The sequence below is a fragment of the Orcinus orca genome, chromosome 3, assembly GCF_937001465.1.
Source record: "Orcinus orca chromosome 3, mOrcOrc1.1, whole genome shotgun sequence".
Taxonomy (NCBI): domain Eukaryota; kingdom Metazoa; phylum Chordata; class Mammalia; order Artiodactyla; family Delphinidae; genus Orcinus; species Orcinus orca.
This window is the reverse complement of record NC_064561.1, coordinates 109,844,227-109,865,118: the sequence shown is the minus strand read 5'-3', so window position 1 is coordinate 109,865,118 and position 20,892 is coordinate 109,844,227. Positions and strand designations below refer to the sequence as shown.

Sequence of the window (20,892 nt, the reverse complement as noted above, 5' to 3'; positions counted from 1 at the left end):
CCTACCTAGTATGGCCTCCCTAAACTCTGATTTATCAACTCAGTGACACCTCCAGGCTATGTTTGGGTTTCTCCTCCCTGTGCTGTAGCCTGGAGCCTCTCCACAGGCAGTAAGCTGTTGTGCAATGTCTGAAAGTTATCACTTCATGTATTTTCTCTGACTTTTTATTTATTTAAGGCAGAGGAAAAATTCATTCCCTGTTACTCCATATTTTGGCTGGGCATGGAAGTCCTATACACTTTTAGGAATATAAACGTTCATTCATTTACCAATCTTCTGTCACAAAACCAAGGACTTTTCTTTGAGTATTATCATACTGCCTCGAATTCTGTAACGTTTCTCTTTCTTACAGATGTCATACCCATTATGCATCATCTATGATTTCTCCTTTACTTTCTTTAAAGGCATTGAGAACATTTAAAACATGTAAGAAATACTTGCAAGGCAATGAGTGAAAATTTATTTAGATTTTATAACTCCTTACACATACACACACACATAATCTCTTACAGTTATTGCATTCATATCTAATTTGACAGACGTTTCTTTTAGTACTTGCCTTTATCCAATATTTCCAAATACTCAATTTTTTCTTCATAAAAAAAAAAAAATAGGGACTTAAACTTAAAAGCATTTGCACAGCAAAGGAAACCATAAACAAGACAAAAAGACAACCCTAAGAATGGGAGAAAATATTTGCAAATGAAACAACAAAGGATTAATCTCCAAAATATACAAACAGCTCATGGAGCTCAATATCAAAAAAACAAACAAGCCAATTAAAAAATGGGCTGAAGACCTAAATAGACATTTCACCAAGGAAGACATACAGATGGCCAAGAGGCACATGAAAAGATGCTCAACCTCACTAATTATGAGAGAAATGCAAATCGAAACTACAACAGGTATCACCCCATGCCAGTCAGAATGGCCATTATTAAAAAATCTACAAACAATAGCTGGAGAAGGTGTGGTGAAAAGGGAAACCTCCTGCACTGTTGGTGGGAATGTAAACTGATACAACCACTATGGAAAACAGTACAGAGGTTCCTTAGGACACTAAAAATAGAACTACCATATGACCCAGCAATCCCACTACTGGGCATATACCCAGAGGAAACCATAATTCAAAAAGACACATGCACCCCAATGTTCATTGCAGCACTATTTATAATAGCCAGGTCATGGAAGCAACCTAAATGCCCATCAACAGATGAATAGATATAGAAGATGTGACACATATATTCAACGGAATATTACTCAGCCATAAAAAGAAACGAAACTGAGTTATTTGTAGTGAGGTGGATAGACCTAGAGTCTGTCATACAGAGTGAAGTCAGAAAGAGAAAAACAAATACCGTATGCTAATGCATATATATGGAATCTAAAAAAAATAATGCTACCAATGAACCTAGTTGCAGAGCAGGAATAAAGATGTAGACATAGAGAATGGACTTGAGGACATGGGGTGGGAGGGGAAAGCCGGGGCAAAGTGAGAGTAGCATGGACATATATACACTACCGAGTATAAAATAGTTAGCTAGTGGGAAGCAGCAGCATAGCACAGGGGGATCAGCTCAGTGCTTTGCGACGACCTAGAGGGGTGGGATAGGGAGGGTGGGAGGGAAGATCAAGAGGGAGGGGATATAGGGACATATGTATGCATATGCTGATTCACTTTGGTGTACAACAGTAACTAACACAGTATTGTGAAGCGATTATACTCCAGTAAAGATCTATTAAAAAAAAAAAGAATATATTGTACAGCACAGAGAAATACAGGCATTATTTTGTAATAACTTCAGATGGAGTGTAATTGAGTACAATCTATAAAAGCATTGAATCACGATGTTGTACACCTGAAACTAATATAATATTGTAAATAAACTCTACTTCAATTAAAAAAAAATAAAATTAAAGGTTAAAAAAAAAAACCCAAACCAAATATTTTTCTTTCCTTTCAGTTTTCATTGGTTTACACAATTATAATGAAAATCAGAACTGGAATAAACAAGTTCAGGAATAAACTCAGCTGGAGGGAAACAGACCACTAGAGAATGCCCTAGGCTAGCCATAATGTTCAGTGTGAATCAGACTTTCAGTAAATTAGCAAGAAACCAGTTAGAAGTTTCTTAATAGAGCTTCTACTATATAATCAAGTTGTATCAAGTAATTTAATACCTAAGAACTACAGGTTTTTATTAAATGTTTTAGGAAATAATACGTTGATCAAAGGGAGAAAGTCTCGTATAAAATGGCAACTACCTAGACGAGTGTAGAACACAAAAAGGTTGTGTCAAGGAACGCCGCCACCCTTCCCAATAAAGGTGATCATGTGAAACTTAAAAATATGGGTCTGACAGGGCTTCTGAAGAAGACAAAGAGCCCAGTTTGTGTGAAAGGAAGAGGGACAGACCAGGTGAAAGAGACGGCACACACAACGTCTCAGACAACAGTAAGCAATGTTCACCGTATGGCAAACAGCCTAACATAGCAGAGAGTGCAGAGTGCAGGGATTTGTACTAATACATCAGTTATTTCTGAGTAAGAAAATGTAGTATATTATCTATATAACTTTAAAATGAAAAAATCAGCTGGTTTTCTTGGAGAGCTCTTTAAAAATCAGTATCTTAAATTAGATGGTAAATATTACAATCCCTAACCTACTCTTTATCAAACTACAGAACTAACTTACTAAAAGCTACTTTGGTGAGGAAAAAAAGTGATGACCTTCCTAAATGCTCGACTTACTTCCTAGAAAAAATTTATCATGTTTAAAACACTAATTTAGAGCATTATAAAAAAATGGTTTGGTCTAAATACTTTTATAAAAAAACAAAATCTAGCTACACTGTAATAAAAATTGTATATTATGTTACCATAATACTTGGCCAAAGATACAAAAAAAATTTCCCATGAATATACTGTTGAATCAAAGTTTCCAATGTATGGTACTGGCAGGCAGTGTGATTGAGAACTATGAACATGGATCTAATAATAATGCACTAAATGTTCTTAAGTAAGTCATTTACCTTGCTCTTGCTCTCTTTAGTCATATCTGAAATCTGTAGAGGGAACTTTAAAGCCATACATATAGGATAAGCTCTGAATATTAAGCAAAAGAAGTATGATCAGTTCTTCAGAATATCACAAGAGAAAGCAGTACATCCCTAAGGCTACAGCTAATTATATCTTGAATATGGTACCTTCAAAATTCACTGCTTTGAGTGCTTCTAAAGGCTGTTCCATTGTCCGTCAGTTCTCCCAGTACACAAGCAGAGAACTTTTTTCTGAATCTTCAGCTTAAACGTTTTCCTTAGCTTTAGGCAACTGCTGCTTTCCTACAATCTTCAGGGAATAAAATAATTCCCTCCCTTCATTTATAGTGTTACCTTGAAGGGATCTATAACTATGATCAAGTTCTCTACAATCTTCTCTTTTCCAGTCTATCTAAGACTGTTAGATTTTTCTACCAAATACATACTTTTTAAAAGTGAATTTGTTACTACTTTAATGCCAAGTCTTCCCATTTTACCTAAGTATATAAATATCTGAAGTCAAAACAGGAAAAATACTTAAGTCCCATAACAATACTGAACAATACAGAAATATCATATTGTCATTTATTCTATAGTCAATCAAAAAATATTATTGAGTGCTGGTCCTGAGCCAGACTCTGTGCTGGGCACCAGGAATAATGTAGTAAACCAAATGAACAGAGCCTCTGACTTCATTTAGCTTACAGTTTAGACAGAAAGACATATCTAAGAGAGACAGACATTAAACTCAAGGAAAAAACAAAGTATAATGAGTAATGACAGTAATATCATGATGTCTGAGAATCTAACCTAATTCTAGGTTAGCGAAAGACTCACTAAAGAAGTGATACTTAAGTTATTATCTGAAGAATGAGTAGCAGTTAGATCAGGAAGGAAGAAATGTTTCATGCAAAAAATAGAGGTCTTATTAAAGCTGTAAGAAAAATAACTTCAAGTAACCCAAGAAGCTCTTAATGGCTTGAGTATAGAGTATGACAAAGGAAAATGAAGCTACACATATCAGCTTGAGCCTTGTAGGCCATATGAAGTAGTTTGACCTTTATCCTAAAGTCACTGAGAAATAAAAGATAATAAAGTTTATAACTTTGGAATAACATTTTGGCTTCAGAATGGAGCTGTCAAGGATTACACTTAGCCAGGGAGATGAGTCAGAAGAACTCCAATCAGAGCACCCTCACTGACCTGTTTGACTGAATCTATAGAAATCATCATTCCTTCTCCTAGATATATATTATTCACATGGCTTTAAGGACATCACAGTCTCACTGTTTTACTCTTGCCTCAATGGCCTGCTCTTCTTGGTCTCTGCTGTTGACTCCCCTTCTCCTCAATTTCTTAATGCTGAAGTGCTCCTGGGCACAGTGCTTAGACTCAACTCATCCTGACCCACAACTTTTAGTTTTTCAAAAACACTGTCAACAGCTAGATACTATTTATTTTGCTTATTATCTGTCTTCCCCTTCTCCACAAAAAATGTGATCTCCATTCAATGTTTATCTGTTTTGTTAACTGTGTGATATCCTCAGTACCCAGAACATTGCTTGGCTCAGAGTAGGCAGTCAAAAAAAAAAAAAAAAGTTTTAAATTAATGACTAAATGAATGAATGAATAAACAAACAAGGAAAAGAACCCTGAGACTAACGTGGACTCACCATGGATGGAGAGGATTAGGGAACCAGTGAGTAGGAAACTAGAAAGAGTGGTGAGCTGTACAAATTGAGGGAGAGGAAAAACTCAAGCTTAACTCCTAGGTAGCTAACCTGAATGACTAGATAGATTACTGATATATAGGAAAACGTTTCCTGGGGAATGGAAAGCTGATCAATCAGTTCAGTTTTACACAAGCAGAGTGTGAGGTGCCTAATGAAATGCCAAGTGAAGGTGTCCAGTCCAGAGCACAGGGAGATAGGGATATAGATTAGGGTTTAGAGTCAAATAACTCAAAGATGGCATCAGAGGCTATGGGAGCATAATCATTCACCAAGGGAAAATGAATAGAGAGAAACAGAAGACCTAGAACTGAGTCCTGACACATCTCACGTTAACAGATTGACAAAAGTACTAGAAGGTGCAAAGGAGATGAAGAACAAGTGTTCACAGAGGTTAAGAAGAAAACCAGAGAATATCATTACCTGAGGGCATAGTTAAGACAATATTTTGAAAAGAAAGAAGTCACAATGTCAAACATTGCTAAGTGAACGAACAAAACAAGAACTAAAAATCATTAAGATGGGAGAGACTTATGCATGTTTAAATGCTGGCTAGAAAAAAGCAGTAGAGAAAGTGAGATAAAAAAATAAAAGGTCATAGCATAAGAAACTGCACATGTGAAAACAGAATAAAAAAGAGAAGCTAGGCAAATTTATTTTTTGTTATTTCTCACAGAATTACTAACATACACATTACATATTATTTTAAAACCTATGATGTCAATTATGATTGTTTGGGTAACCATAGCAATAAAACAGTATCAAAACATATTAATAATCATGAAGTTTTTACAAGCATATGTACTCCTTATTCCCACTTTAGTGACTACCATACACAGCCTTTACCATCACAGTCAGATGAAACAACTTACAAGGTGTAAAGGGTCAGAGTGAACAAAAGATAGACAGTGGCTTACAGTCACATTTAATATAGGTAACTGCCTACTTATAAGAGAGGTTAGGTTCTGAAAAGCTATGTATAGATGACATTTTGTAGATAAAACTGGTCCAGAGATAACATTTAATAATAAAGGCAAAATCACAGCCTAATCTAAAAAAGCAAAAAATAATGCATTTGGGTAATATACAGTGAGTTCTTTTATTTTAAAATTTACCATAAAACATATGCAAATTGAGCCTACTTGTACTCTAATAAAACACTTAACTTTAACACCCTATCTTAAATCTTTGAGCGTGGAGGAGTAGACACCCACTTTAGCAGGTTGAGGCCTCGTGTCTCCAGTCTGTTGCTCTATGCAACGCACATATGGATTCCTGACAGGAGGCAATGACTTGATTCTTGACAAATGCTTGCTGAAAAGTAACAGTTACCTGTCATGCCAGGCTACAACTGCTAACCAAGAACACCATCACAGCTCTGGCTGAGTCTCTTTCGGAAATCCTGCCTAAGAACTAATTGTCCACTTTAGTTGAAAACTGTTCTCTCGTTAAGTGTGTAAACGTTGATTGAAAAAAAGTCTTCCACTGGTTGAGTCCGCATCTTTAAAAAACTGTGCTTATGTGCACTCGTGCGTGTTTATTCCCTGTGACCCTGTAGGCTCTGGCTCAGTACAAACCATCCAATCAATGATTTTTAACCACCTCACACCACTGTCTTACTCTCACTTGTTATTAGACACGTAACTAATCCCCATCTGGCCTTAGTTATTAAATGTTCTAGCTTTTTACATTGGAGTTAGCGTTTTATTTATCTTATTTGTTTTTCTACCCAGCTAACCAAGTTCATCAGGAAAAATTATATATTTCTCTATTATCCTCTCATTCTACAAGTCAAAAACAAGGCAGTAGTTTTTCAATATTATTTAAAGGAAGATTTTTTTTTTTTTGATCTTGCAAATGCCTTTTTCTTGATATCTATCAGAAAAGAGTCAACCACCATTTACCTTCATGCGGGAAGGATCCCATATTTGTTGTTTTGCCACAAGAGTATCTGAATTCACCAGTTTACTCTCATTATTTGGTTAATAATTTGGTAGGTAAATTCAACAAAGATCTGAGGGTCTACTCATATGTTAAAGTTTTGATAAATAACTTAGACAGGAGCCACTGGTGATATTCCACAGGCAACTAGCAATAAACAGCTGCCATTGCCTACTTCAGAAACTAAACAAGAAGCACAACACTCAGTTGTGTTGCTGTGATTATAGAGGGGACATATTCTATATCTGGGCATATTGCTAGCTCCTACCCATAAAGCTATCTGAAAGAAGGCCATATTTAAATGAAGGCCTGAGCAACAGCAGGCTATGTCTGAATTACAAAAGGCCATAGTAGCCCAGTCAATATATGTGGGTTCTTATGATCTACACTTATATATAATTTTGGAAGTTTTTGTAACTTGAATTCACTCATCCGGACTGGAACTTATGGCAAAAGTCTGTGAGTGCTGCCCAGCAGTGACTGCTGGGTTTTAGACAAGAAAATGTCCAGATGCAGCAACGCAGTACATGCTGTTTGAAAGACAACGGCTTATTACCGGTCATTAACTGAAACTGCCTCCGTAACTGAAGGAAATAATCTTGAGATCTGAGCTACCCATAATGTTTTGTGTAATGTCAGAGTAACGTTCTAATAAGGTAGGCAGTGGAAAGAAAATTTCCATAATGAAATGGAAATGGTTGATACAGGAATATCTATCAGAGGAAAACAAGAAGATATATATTTATGAGCAGATAGCCTCTTTTCCCTTAGGACCAACTTTGGAGGTACCTGGATGACTACTGGATCCTAGTGCCACACGGGGAGTATCCTATTAGCAGCTCCTAGTTGACAAACAAAAAGCTGCTTGGTTTACAGATGTCAGTTCCAAGGTGACAGACAGCATCCTGTTTGGAAAGCTTCCACACTGTGACCAACTGATGGAAGAAACTCTGATTAAAGAAGATTAGAATAAATCATCTCAGTGGGCAGAACTACACGTTGTTATCCTTTCAGTGACAGGAGAATTAGACAACCCCATGGGCCCTGCAGTTTGTGTAACTCATGGGTGCGAGTGAATGGCTTGGCCACACGGTCAGACAGATGGGCTATGGAAAAGTGAACTAGGAAAGTAATTCAGAAATGCAGACTGGAGCCTATGGCAGATGCCCATGAGTAAGGGGCATGACCCTATGGGAATTTAAGGGACTCTTTATTTAAAGGAGGACGTGTGGATTCCCATCAAAATAATCATAAGGTAACTCTAACCAACAGGTGGATACTTAGTACGCTCACTCGACTCAACATTGCCACTTTGGCTTATGAAATATATGGACACAGCAGAGCTGTAGCCGTGCAACAGCGGCTGACAGTCAGCTTATTCCTCTTGTATGTTCTGAGATACAAAATGCCAACAAGGACTGTACCATCCACCAATGATAAGACAGACTGCAAACAGCTATGAGGTAGATTTCCTACAGTGAAGGCTCTACACACAGTTGGCAAGTGAACTATACTGGACCACTGCCCATAGCCCCGGGAGACTATAATGGGCATGAGTGGTATAGACACTCTGGACTGAGCTTTGCATACTTGGAGGTAGATGTAAACACTCAAAACACAATAAAAGGACCGGAGCAAAAAACACAGAACCAATTTGGAAAGGTTTCAGGTCAAAAACTGCATTTTATGGCACACAGTGTCTAACCACAGGTGAAGAAACAACACCTCAAATGCACATATCATGTTGCTTATCATGCTTATCATAGAGGTTTACAGAAAGCTGGAGCAGGCAACTGAACATCTGTTATCAAAAATGGGTAGAAATAAAGTCAAGAAGGGCTAGCTTACAGACCTTCACAAGTGTATGCTCACACTCAGCAAGAAGGGGACCAAAGGAGGGTCCCCACGAAATCGAATTCTCTGCTTTTGCAAGGGATCTGAGGAAGATGGGGTTGGGGAGGATGCTGGTATGACAATACAATTCTTCTATTGTGTCTTACAACAGTAATTGCCCAATGGGGTGAAGCTATATGTTTGCCAAGACTGCCTCTGTTTTGGAACCTGACAAGGTCTAACCTGAGTAGCATCAAACTGGAGACATTTTGGTCCTTCACTACGATGCTGAAAAGGACCAACTGCTGATGAATGAATGGAACTCTAGTAGTATACCAGTATCTTTTGATTCTTATTTATCAGGTTACATCTACTACAAAAGATAGATTTGGGGAGGAATTTCCAGGAATTGTTCCCTGCTGGGCCATCAAATCATGCAATATACAACTCCTAGCAGGCTGGTCACTGTGAAACTGTAAACCTTAATGACTGAAAGCTTAGAAAAGTTCCTGGCTATAAGGGAAAAAAACATAGCTGCCTAATGCCTATCATGCCATAGTACAAATACATATCACCCTTGTTTCTGTGCATGGAAAGCAATTAATCAGGACAGAAAGAAATTGTGGGGTTCTAGTGGGAAAAAAACAGTAGGCATCACATTGTGGGCTTGAATCCCTGCAGAGAATGACTCCACCCTGAGCCTGAGGAAGGCTATGTGAGGTCTTATGGCATATTCAGACTAAATTACATCTAGATACGATCACTATCTGTGATGGTTAATTTTATGGGGCACCTTGGCTGGCTATGGTGCTCAGATACATGGTCAAATGCTATTCTGGCTGTTTCTGTGAGGGTGTTTTTGAATGAGATTTACCTGTAAATCAGTGTACTTTAAGTAAAGCAGATTGACCTCCCTAATGAGGGTAGGCCTCATCCAATCAGTTGAAGGGCTTAAAAGAATAAAAGTTGATCTCCCCAGAGCAAGAGGGAATTCTGCCTGCAGACTGTTTTTGAAATCAAACTGCAACATCAACTCTTGCCTGGTTCTCTAGCCTGCCGGCCTCCCCATCAGATTTTGGACTCACCCAGCTTCCATAATTACATAAGCAAACTGCTTAAAATAAATGTATTTTTCTCTATATGTACAACCTATTGGTTTTGTTCCTCTGGAGAACCGTGACTAATACACTATCTATTTAGCCTTAGGTAAGCCCCCAACACATCTAGTAAAAGGAGAAAGATACATTACACACTAAGAGAAATAATATATTATACGTGTTATAACAGAATTATTTTAAAAGCAAATTTGAGACACAAAGAAGAGAGAGGTCCATTCTATCCTATGTGGATCAGAGAAAGTTTTCTTAGAGGTTGATCTAAGCTTGAAAGATGAATAAATATTCTGCAAGCAGATGGGAGGGAGGGTGGTAAAGCTGCATCCTTGGCACCAAATGCTCCCTGCATGAGTAGAGGCCCAGAGATATAAAACAGCATGGCATATTAGAAAACCACAAGTAGGTTTATATAGCTCAAGCATAGGGTGAGTGGGAACTGGGGCAAGAGAGGAGGCAAGTGATAAAGCCAGAAAAATATGCAAGGGCCAACTCATGAAAGGTCTGGTATAACAAGGCAAGCAGTTTGAAATTCATTTTGTAGGGAAGCACATAAAGGTTCTAAAAACAGGCAAACATGCTCACAGTTGCAGCTTTAAAAGATATCTCTGGTAGCAGCATTGAGAACAGGTTCAAAGATGGAGGTAGAAGGAGGCAGGCATGGATGGACCACATTGCAGGTAGTGTCTTAGTCTGATCAGGCTGCCATAACAAAGTACCACAGACTAGGTGGCATAAACAACAGAAATTTATTTCTCACAGTTCTAAAGGCTGGGAAGTACCAGATCTAGGTGCTGGCTGATTAGGTTCCTGGTGAGAGGGCTCTTTCTGGCTGGTAGACAGTTACCTTCTTGCTCTGTCCTCACATGGCCTTTCCTCAGTGTGTACATGAAGTGGGGGAGAGAGGGAGAGAGAGAGAGAGAGGGAGAGAGAGAGGGAAGGGGGAAGAGAGAGAGAGATCTTTTCTTATAAAGGTACCAAGCGTATCAGATTAGGGCCCCACCCTTATGACCACATTTAATCTAACAGCCCTATCTCCAAATGCAATCACATAAGAGGTTAGAGCTTCAAGATATGAATTCTGACAGGGGGACGCATTTCATCATGAAGCTGAACTGCAGTAATCTAGTTGAAGAGATGATATAGACCTAAGCTAAACCAGTAGCAATAGACATGGAAAAAGATGTGACGTAAAAAGGTATAATAACAAGACCTGGTCACATGAAGTCAAACATAAAAAGTGAAAGGACTATGCAGTTTCTGCCTTACAAAACTGGATGAATGGTAGTGCCATCCATTTAAACTAGGAAAGTAGGTTACTGGCCCAGCAGAACCTCAGGGGTTTCAAGGCTTGGAAAATGCAGATCCAGTGAAGAGTGGAAGTGAGAAGTCAGACTGAAAACAGAGGGATTACACTGACAGGTCTGAGATTTGCTTTTGCCTTAGTTACAAACTAATCAGCTAGCCTAGTTAACTTTCATGGGTGCTAACAACAGACACAAAACTTCTGGGTCACAGATAAAGGACTATTAATCACAGCATAGCATCAGCATATTTGCACTGGTTCCCTGGACCCCAAGTCTCTGGGGCACAACATGATGTGACCCTAGATGGGTGCTGCACACAGAGCAGTTCAGGTCAAAGCTGAGGAGTACCGAGCTTGGGGAGCCCACCATTTCCTAGTAAGCTGTAAGCAAGCCTGTTCTTTGTCCCAGAGGAAGACCTAACCTCATGCTTCAATACTGCCTGTTGCAAACACAACTCTTGAGAAATGGCCCAGGTAAAAAGCAGGCAGACTCCTGCATTCGTGGCATATCTAATAAGACATATAGGAGTATGAGAGACTCATAGAAACTGTCATAATACTCACCCACCTAGTTCATTCCCTCTGTGATGCCAAATGCATTTATGCCCCAGGCAAAATACTAAGTAAGGTATTTCTAAAGAAATGGAACAAACTCTTTGGAGACAACTCAAGCGCTAGAATGGATGTTGTTATCCCAGAAAGAAGTACTCCAAATTCTAGATATTTGAAGGGTCCCAAATAAAATGGTACAGTCCAAGAACACTGAAGTATATAGCCTGACAGGGAAAAAGCCACACTCACAAACACAAAGCTCCTTCAAGTTTCCTATCACCAGCTTCTTCTTTCCCAATACTCAACTTGTGAAACTTTTCAAACACACAGAAATGTTGAAAAATAGTACAATAAACACTTTTACATCTCCCACCTTGACTGAACAATTCTTAACAGCATTTTGCCATATATGCTTTCTGTTTATTTCTGTGGTTTTTTCCTCTTTCTCAAGAAGCGTTTAAAAATAGCTTGCAGGCATCATGACCTTCTCCCTAAATATTTCACAAGCATCACCTAAGAATAAGGACATTTTCCTACATAACTGTAATACATAATATTATCACACCTAAAGAACTGAACAATTCTTCCTCAGTTGCCCCTAAAGAGTGTAGAGGTTTTTTTGTTTGCTTTAGTTTTTTTAAACAAAAATCCCATCAATGTTCATACACTGAAACTGGTTGCTATCTCCTTGTTTATCTTCATCTACAACAGTTTCTTTACCTCTGACACATAAATCTTTTCAGTATTTTTAATGGCATTGTGTTTTACATGTCCCATGTTCTGGACTGTGTCCTTGTGGTGTCACTTACTTTTCCCTCTATTCCTATATTTCACAAAAATGGAAGACACATCTAAAGGTCTGATTAGCATCAGATTCAATACACATAGCAAGAATATTCACGGTTAATGCTGTGTACTTCAAACTGCATCATATCAGAAGACGTGTAACGTCAAGTTCTTCTATTAATAATGATACTGGGCTTCCCTGGTGGCGCAGTGGTTGAGAGTCCTCCTGCCGATGCAGGGGACACGGGTTCGTGCCCCGGTCCAGGAAGATCCCACATGCCGCGGAGTGGCTGGGCCCGTGAGCCATGGCTGCTGAGCCTGCGCGTCCGGAGCCTGTGCTCCGCAACAGGAGAGGCCACAACAGTGAGAGGCCCACGTACCGCAAATAAAATAAAATAAAATAAAATAGTGATACTCACTTTGTTCACTTAGGTAATGTGCTGACAGCTAGATCTCTATTTTAAGGTACATATTTTGCTCCCTTACAATTGCAAGAAATCTGTGAGGTGATACTTTGGAAATACTTTGCAAATATTCTGTACAAATACACTGTGCAAATATTCCCTCACATCCTTTCACCTAATGAAATTAGTATACATTCATGATCCTCATCTGGATCAATCATTTCATTAAGGTGTTGTGTGGTAGTTTTCTAACACATTACCACAAACTTAATAGCTTAAACACAATTTAGCATCTCACAATTTATAGAGCACAAATCTGGGTTGATTCTACTGGTTTCTCTGCTCTAGGTTTCACAAGGCCAAAATCAAGGTGTCAGCCAGATGGGCTCTTATCAGGAGGTTCTGGAGAAAGGCCCGTTCCGAGCTCACTCAGGTTGTTGACAAAATCCGGTTCACTGAGGCTGCAGTACTGAGATCCTTGTTTTCCTTGCTGACTGTCAGTTCAGGGATACCCTTAGCTCCTACAGGCCTCTCTCTGGTTCCTGCAAGTGGGTCCTCTATCTCAAAGCCAGCAATGGTGTGTTGAATCCTCATGCTTGGAATCTCTCTTCCTGCCTCTTCTGCAGAATTTCTGTGACTGACTCTTCTGCCTTTCTCTTCTGCTTTTAATTACTCTTGTGATTGTACTGAATCCACCCAGATAATCCAGGACAATCTCCCTATCTTAAGATCAGCTGACGAGTAACCTTAATTACATCTGCAAAGTCTCTTCACAGTAGCTCCTAGATTAGAGTTTGACTGACTAAGCAGGAAATGGGAATCTTGAGGGAACATCTTTAGAATTATGGTGATTTTCTAATTTTGTCATATTTTTTTACTTTTAGTAGCCAGTATTCTTTGGTAAAGTAGAACATTCCTTCCTCACCTGCAAATGAACAACAGTTCCTAATAAAAAGTCTAGCTACTTAATTCTCTCCTTTTGATTACCAATTTTCAGATAATTTTCATCTTATGATAGCACATTAACTACATTTTTTTTAAATGTTATGGAATCATGACTTTTTATTAAATGTTTTATAATCAATAGAATCCTAACTCTGTTTTACCCTCGAATTGTCCCAATTTTGGCCAAAGGAAATCCTTTCAAGTTGGTTTCTCTGTCCTCTTCACATACTTCCATTAGACTAAATGTTTGCTTTCCAGAAAAAGATGATGTCCTAGGCTCATCTTATATTTTCCCAGTCACACAGATAGTGCTGAGCCAGAACTAGGACCCAGATCTCCTGACAGCCAGACCTTTGCTTCTGTCACAATATGAGATGTGAGAATTTCACCTTATATGAAGGTAATAGTTATACACAGATAATCACATTATATTCAAATATTTGAATATTAAAATAATAATTTATATTATTATTCTTTACTTTAAGTTGCTCCTATTTCAGGTACCTAAATATGGCCATTAGAAAAAACCCCAAAAGACACTGCTGGCCTACATTCTTCAATAAATTCCATTTTTTTTGATGCAATATTTTTCAGTAAGTTTCCACTATTTTACAAGACATACTACTAATTTAGGTCCAGGGAAAAAAATTATGCCCTTACTTTTTCTTTTTTTTGTAAGTGTGATCCTATCCATGAATAAAAAGCCAAGCTTGTAAGACTATCCAATCACTGCTATCCTCTTACTAATAAGCACATTGACAATTTATTAATTTTTAAAGAAGTAAACAAATATCAAAGGAAATGCAAAGACCCAAATTAGGCAAGAAAACCAAATCTTTCATTAGAATTTCTGCTGGATTACAAATTCTGCGTTTAATAATAATTCAGTATTGACATGAAAGAGACAGTTGAGAAAATTTGACAAGTTACATGCTGAGTTTTTACCATTCTATTTACTACGTAACATGATAGCCTTTCCAGTCTTTCTGTGTCTACCAGAAATGTTATTCCTTGGCCTTTTGCTCCAATGTACATACATTAAAGACTTCTATTTTGAAAATTACCCTTTCACACCACTCTCCCACTTCCTAAAACTGAAAGTATCTTTCTAAATTTAGAGAAATTAACCAAACTTATTAAAGGCTATATGTTTTTATCAAGCTATATGTAGACAGTAAAATATATATATATATACACATATTAGCAAAAGCATTTGATTACAAAAATGTAACTATTTGAAGGTAAAGAGTACTCTTTTGTGTACTTATGGCATTGCATTCTAAAAAGAAAATGACATCTCAGTTTATTTTACTTACACAATAAGTTTAATTTACATAAAAATGATAGAGCATTTCAGGAGCAAGTCTTAAAAACAATTTCTACTGAATGATTGCTATAATAATCTCCTTAAGAGAGAAATACACATAAACTAAAACAGCAGTTGTGAAACATATATAGTACCTCTCAGCACAAGACAAAACTCAATATTCAGTAGGAAAACACTTAAGAAAACAGAAGGGCTTTTGGTTTAGACTATAGCCTGAAGTCAAAATTCGTTTCCTTAAAACTTAAATCTTAAGCATATCCAAAGCTGTTTATTAAGGCAGCCTCCCAGGCAATAAACTCAAATTTCTGAATTCCATCCTATCCATCACTGAGGAGAAAGGAGATTTTTCAGTGCTTCTACATCTAGGACACTGTGGTGAGAGGCTTTTCACAGATTCTCGCTTAATGGAACTAGAGATCTTATTGGTAATATGAAGTACTAAATATTTCCAGAATTTAAACATGATGTTTATTTGTTTTCTAGGAACTGTAGACAGTTATACAAGAACTTTCAGAATTATACTGACATAAGTCTTGAGTTGACTGTGAGGGTTAAAAATTTTTTGTGACCCTCCATATGTCCAAAGAATTAGGTAGGAGATCTCAGGAGAAAGGAATCACTTACACATGGGAATATCTAATAAGACACACTACTTAGATTTTGCTAAAGATGATGTTGGAGGATATAGATTGAGACTGAAAAAGATGCAGATGTCAAAAATGCAGATGTTTGGAGAACAGCACCTATCCAAGTGAACAAACGTACATGGCTTATGGAAAAGAGTAAAATGTAATCCCCATTAAAAATAAACAAATAATCCCAGTCCTTCTCTAAGGCCATATAGTATGGATATTCTATAAAAATACTATCAGTCTGCAGCACATAATTAAGTCATGTAGAATTAGGCAAACTCTTTTTTATGGACAGCAGAAATCATTCAGGGCATTAAATACAGTTAAGTTACAAATGCTGGAGAACAACGTCAAGAACTCTCAAGAGTCTGTGATTTTACTCTGAGTTGCAAGTTAAAAAGTTAGCCCACTACAGTTTCATGGTTGCAGCCAGAAGACACTAGACTCTTGGGTAAGAGACAAAGGATTTTATTACCCAGGTTACAGCAAGCAGTATGAGCTTCATGTTTTCATCTGTTTCTCCTGCCCCTCAAATACCAAAGAGGCAATGTTGATACGCCCAGGGTACAGGCTGAGCACATAGTGACATTGTATCATGGCTGTGGAACCTCAGACTTATGAAGCCCAATCTAACGAGGGGGTTGCTAGCAAACCTGCTCATCCTTTGCCACTAGTAGGGAAAGGAAGGTGAAAGTACCTTGACACAAACAAATCTGCCCTCTGCCTTGGAGGAAGACACAATCTCTCTCTTCCAAGGCTGTTTCCTATACAGACAACCTCAAAAAGATGGTCCAGAACAAAAGCTGTCAATGTCTTTGCTCAGACACGTGCAGAAATGAAGAGATCCAAGGAAAACTGTCTCCCGGAAAACATAAACTAAATTTCATATATTCTTTATGCTACTGTTTAACCAAATAATTAATTTTGACTACTTTATTAAAGAGCCAAAAAAGAAATAAAACTTTCAGCTCTTCCTTATAGAAGTAAAGTGGCTGTTTAGTTATCGCACTAAACAAATGTGTCCATATGCATTTTATTGAAAATACTTAATATGACGCCAATGAGTACAACTTTGAGTTTCAACAAAACATTCACTTGAATGACAAATGACATTTTTAAAGGTTCCTACCAGTGGTAGCATGTGAGGTATCTAATGTTTCACGAGGCCTAATCCTTTATCAAGTCAAAGGTTAAGTAGGTTATATCCAATTTATTAGCCAAATATCAATCTTCTTCATATACATAAGTAATTTCTTTAACTTTCAGGAATAATTGACAACTATAATTGTATATATTTAAAGTGCACAATAAGATGATTTGCTATACATTGTAGAAAAATTACCAAGATCAGGATAATGAACACATGCATCACCTCACATAGTTAACACAGGCAACTCTTGTTTTTTGTTTTAGATAAGCACTTAAAAGAACACTTATTCTTCCTCGCATAGCAGAGGATTCAAGCTCCTAAAAACATTAAAAATAGAAAATTTAGCATGAATTTGTTCCCCTTATAACGACTCACTACAAAATATTAAGGTCATGGGAAGGATATATTTATGTAAAAACATAAACTTTTAAACTGAAAATATGTTTCTAGCATTACCACAAAAAATTAAAAAATGCAAAAACTGTTTTTAATCACTTTTTTGTAGAAAGAGTGCATGTACTGCTTCAGCTTCAAAACCTTTATTCTGACTATTTAAAATTGGAAAAACACAAGGTTGAAGTTGTATACATGACCATACCTCTCCAAGCGCTTCATATCTTTTCTGGTTCCATCTGTGCAAGTCTTCCCGGTAGTTAAAAACAAATGGCTCCCCGGTTTTTATGTGCCTTAACTGCCCCTCTAGAAGACAAACAAACAATATTGCTATGATTCAGAGTACATTTATAATAATATGGAAAGTATAATAAATAATGTCTAATAAAAATTTAAAATATCTTTCTCAGAACAGTTTCATTTTTTTCATCAGATTTTTTTCTTCAAATATCCATATGATGCAAACATATACATAGTATAAAAGAATGACCCCAAGTACTCAAATGCTATGTCTCTGATCTTTGTTTCTCTAATCCAAAGCAAATTAACAATATTTGAGGGCCTACAATGTATGAGGATTTTTGCTAGCTATAGCCATGAACGTGGTCCCCATTCCTAAGCTTAGAGGCTACCTGAGGAGTAACAGTATAAACATTTAAAAGTTAAGCAACTTTTCAGAGAGTTAAACAAGAATGAAGTAAGTCAACAGTCTAAAAACTGCTACAGGCAATTCACATAGATAATAAAGTCTAAAATGAGTTTAGAAAAATGAAGGATGCCTATAGGCTAGAATAGGTTCAGAAGGTTTTAGTGAAATTTCTCAACTAGGCCTTGAAATACAAGTAAGATTTAAAATGGAAATTGGAGAGAGACAGTGAGCCAACACAGGTTTAGACTGTCAAGTCAGACTCACACAATTCAGAGATTTTACTGATAATTAATAACTTTACTAATAACTTCAAGGGTACAAGCAATCAAGAGGCACAGGCAAAGCAGGTCTGGAACAGCCTGACCATGTCTTCCCAGGGCCTATCCTCTCACTGGATAGCACTCTCTGGTTCAGAATAGGTGATGTCTCTAAGTGGGGCACATGAGTTACCCAACACATTGGTGAGCATGCTGGTTATAAAACAATTCCATTTTATGTGCCAGAGAGTTGTACTGCTCATGTGATATTTTTCAGAGAAACATGCCCTACATATCCACAGATTATAGGTTTGTTTAACCATAAGCAATGCCAAACCAGTTATCCTGCTCAAAATACTCCATGGATAAGGATTCTCCTCATAGCACAGACCAGGCCACCTGTCTTCTTTCTTTCCCCAGAAGCATTCCCCTGGTATTCAAGAGAGAAACAGACCACAGACCAAGTGCTTTAGCACCTTCCCTCCCGCCCCTACTCAGACAACATAAACAGAATTTTGAAAAAACATGACAGCAAGTTCAAATAATGGTGAACAACCCAGTTTAAAAGAAACAAAAACAGTATGAACCAAATAAAATAATATAACATTGGAGGACACGTGGAATCAAATAGCAGAAGGCCCAAACTACTGGGTTTGGACTTTATCCTAAGAGCAATGAGGCACAAGAAAGACTTCAGGGGCAGAAGAGGGACATGGTCAAGCTGAATGGAGTTATTAGTATTTGATTTTTATCCAATGAGGACATGCAAGAGTGAAGAAAGACTTGAAAGGAAAGCTGTGGCACTGAAACTAAAGCCAGGAAATATACTACTCTAAGTAAAACTATTTCATTATTTTTATGAATCAATTTTACTACATATAAAATGGGTATTTTTAATATATAAAATAAGGGCTAATCCTTATTTGTAAAGTTCTTTAATACTCAACATGAGACACTGCATTGGATCATTGTAACACTCTTTTATGGTCAGATGATGCCATGTAAATTGTAAGGTACATCTACAGTTTTCTTTCTAGGACAGGGAAATTCCCATTTAGCACACCAATACAAGCAGATTGAAGACATCTGCAAATCTAGCACTTGGCATTTTGACTAAAGCAACCTTAAAGGTATATGACATACAGTAATGTGTAATATTGCTGCACTAAAATTTTAAATGTATTTTCTATGAGACTGCTGTGTGAAGGGGAACTGACTTACCTAGATAGTGAGTTTAGGTAGTTAGATATAGATACTTATAACTACATCTCAAAGAGAGGTTTGGTTTTTTTCTAATTCTCTGTTCATTTTGGACATAATAATTCTCATAAAGTGATAATGATTTTGATACTTTAGGGAAAATAAGCCCTATCAAAACAGCCAACTATCAGCACTAGTACTTTTTGTTTGCTTGTTGGTTTTTCTTTTGTTTTTCATTGATTTTATTTTTATTTATATATTTTTAAACATCTTTATTGGAGTATAATTGCCTTACAATGTTCTGTTAGTTTCTGCTGTATAACAAAGTGAATCAGCTATACATATACATATATCCCCATATCCCCTCCCTCTTGCGTCTCCCTCCCACCCTCCCTATCCCACGCTTCTAGGTCAGCACAAAGCACTGAGCTGATCTCCCTGTGCTATGCGGCTGCTTCCCACTAGCTACCTATTTTACATTTGGTAGTGTATACATGTCAATGCTACTCTAGTTAAAAGCGAAAAGAAGGTAAAGAGGCAAAGAAAGTAAGCATTCTTAATCAGAAAAGATAACCTGGATCACTTATGTTACAGTTGTATTTGCAAATTTGGTATTTCTCAAATGTTTGGAAAATCTCTTCAGCAACTGTCAAAGGGCTGACTTAGGACATTTTATTTTAGAGTCCTCAAAACTCAGTTGTAAAATTTCCTGTGTATACCCAAATGCCCATTATTCTGAAGTGTATCCATATATTTTATCAGATTGGTGGTGGAGTCTAAGACCCAAAATAAGCTATCAATGGCCTAAATAAATTAATAAATTGAAAGTATTTAGGACACTTCCTGGCATGTAGTAAGAGTACAATAAATATCAGCTATCATGGAAGACAAGATTCAAACTCAGTTTGTTGCTGAGTCTAAATATTTTTTTTTAGTGATACGAAAGTGTGCTTCCTCATAATACTGTACAGAGGTATATATAGTGTGTGTGGGTTGAGGGAAAAGGGGAAAAGCCTTCACCTTCATCTTCCAAAGCAAGAGCTGGGCCTTATACAATTCCAACAACTGGAGAATGGCTAAATAGGCATTTTGAACACAAAGAGTATTTGAAAAGGTAAAGGGATTTGAAAGAACAAGGTATCAGTTTGATGCAGGTAAAAAGAATCTCTTCCCCTTCGTTACAAATTTTTTTTTCCTTAGGGTGAACTCTGTATCCAAATTCTTCTGTTACCCAACTAAGAACTTTAAAATTCTTTAGAAAATTTAGAAGCTTCTTCAATCAGGTAATGAAAGTTTCAATTCAAAGCTTTCATAAAAGTTTTTTTATTATAAATCCTGAAAAAAAAAGTCTCTGGGGATACTAAGTTAGAACTGCCCTTTTAGCAGCTTAATACTGAAACCAGTTTCCTGGTTTCAGAACCTCACCTCTTTGAAAAAATACTCACTATTCACTCTGAGTTCAACCCTGAACTGTATCATGCTAAAAATAAGATCCATAAAACATTCTCTGCTTGGAATGCAAGAATCTTTGCCTCATACTGTAAGTCTATATTTATGCAAGACAGTGTCCAGGATATTTAAAAAATAAATGATAGGTGTGTGCAAGGGTCCATATGCATTCATGTGTAAGTACACTT

The 20,892-nt window shown here is 37.2% G+C and overlaps 1 protein-coding gene across 10 annotated transcripts in view; it reads right to left on the bottom strand.

Moving 5' to 3' along the window:
* Positions 1 to 20,892, bottom strand: part of FAM172A (family with sequence similarity 172 member A) — a 428,090-nt gene that overhangs the window by 359,384 nt on the left and 47,814 nt on the right. For all 10 annotated transcript variants that reach the window (XM_033401173.2, XM_004263530.4, XM_049708431.1 and 7 more), the window contains one exon: positions 17,355 to 17,455. In XM_033401173.2, the coding sequence (XP_033257064.1) occupies positions 17,355 to 17,455 (101 nt within the window). The remainder of the gene's footprint in view (positions 1 to 17,354; positions 17,456 to 20,892) is intronic.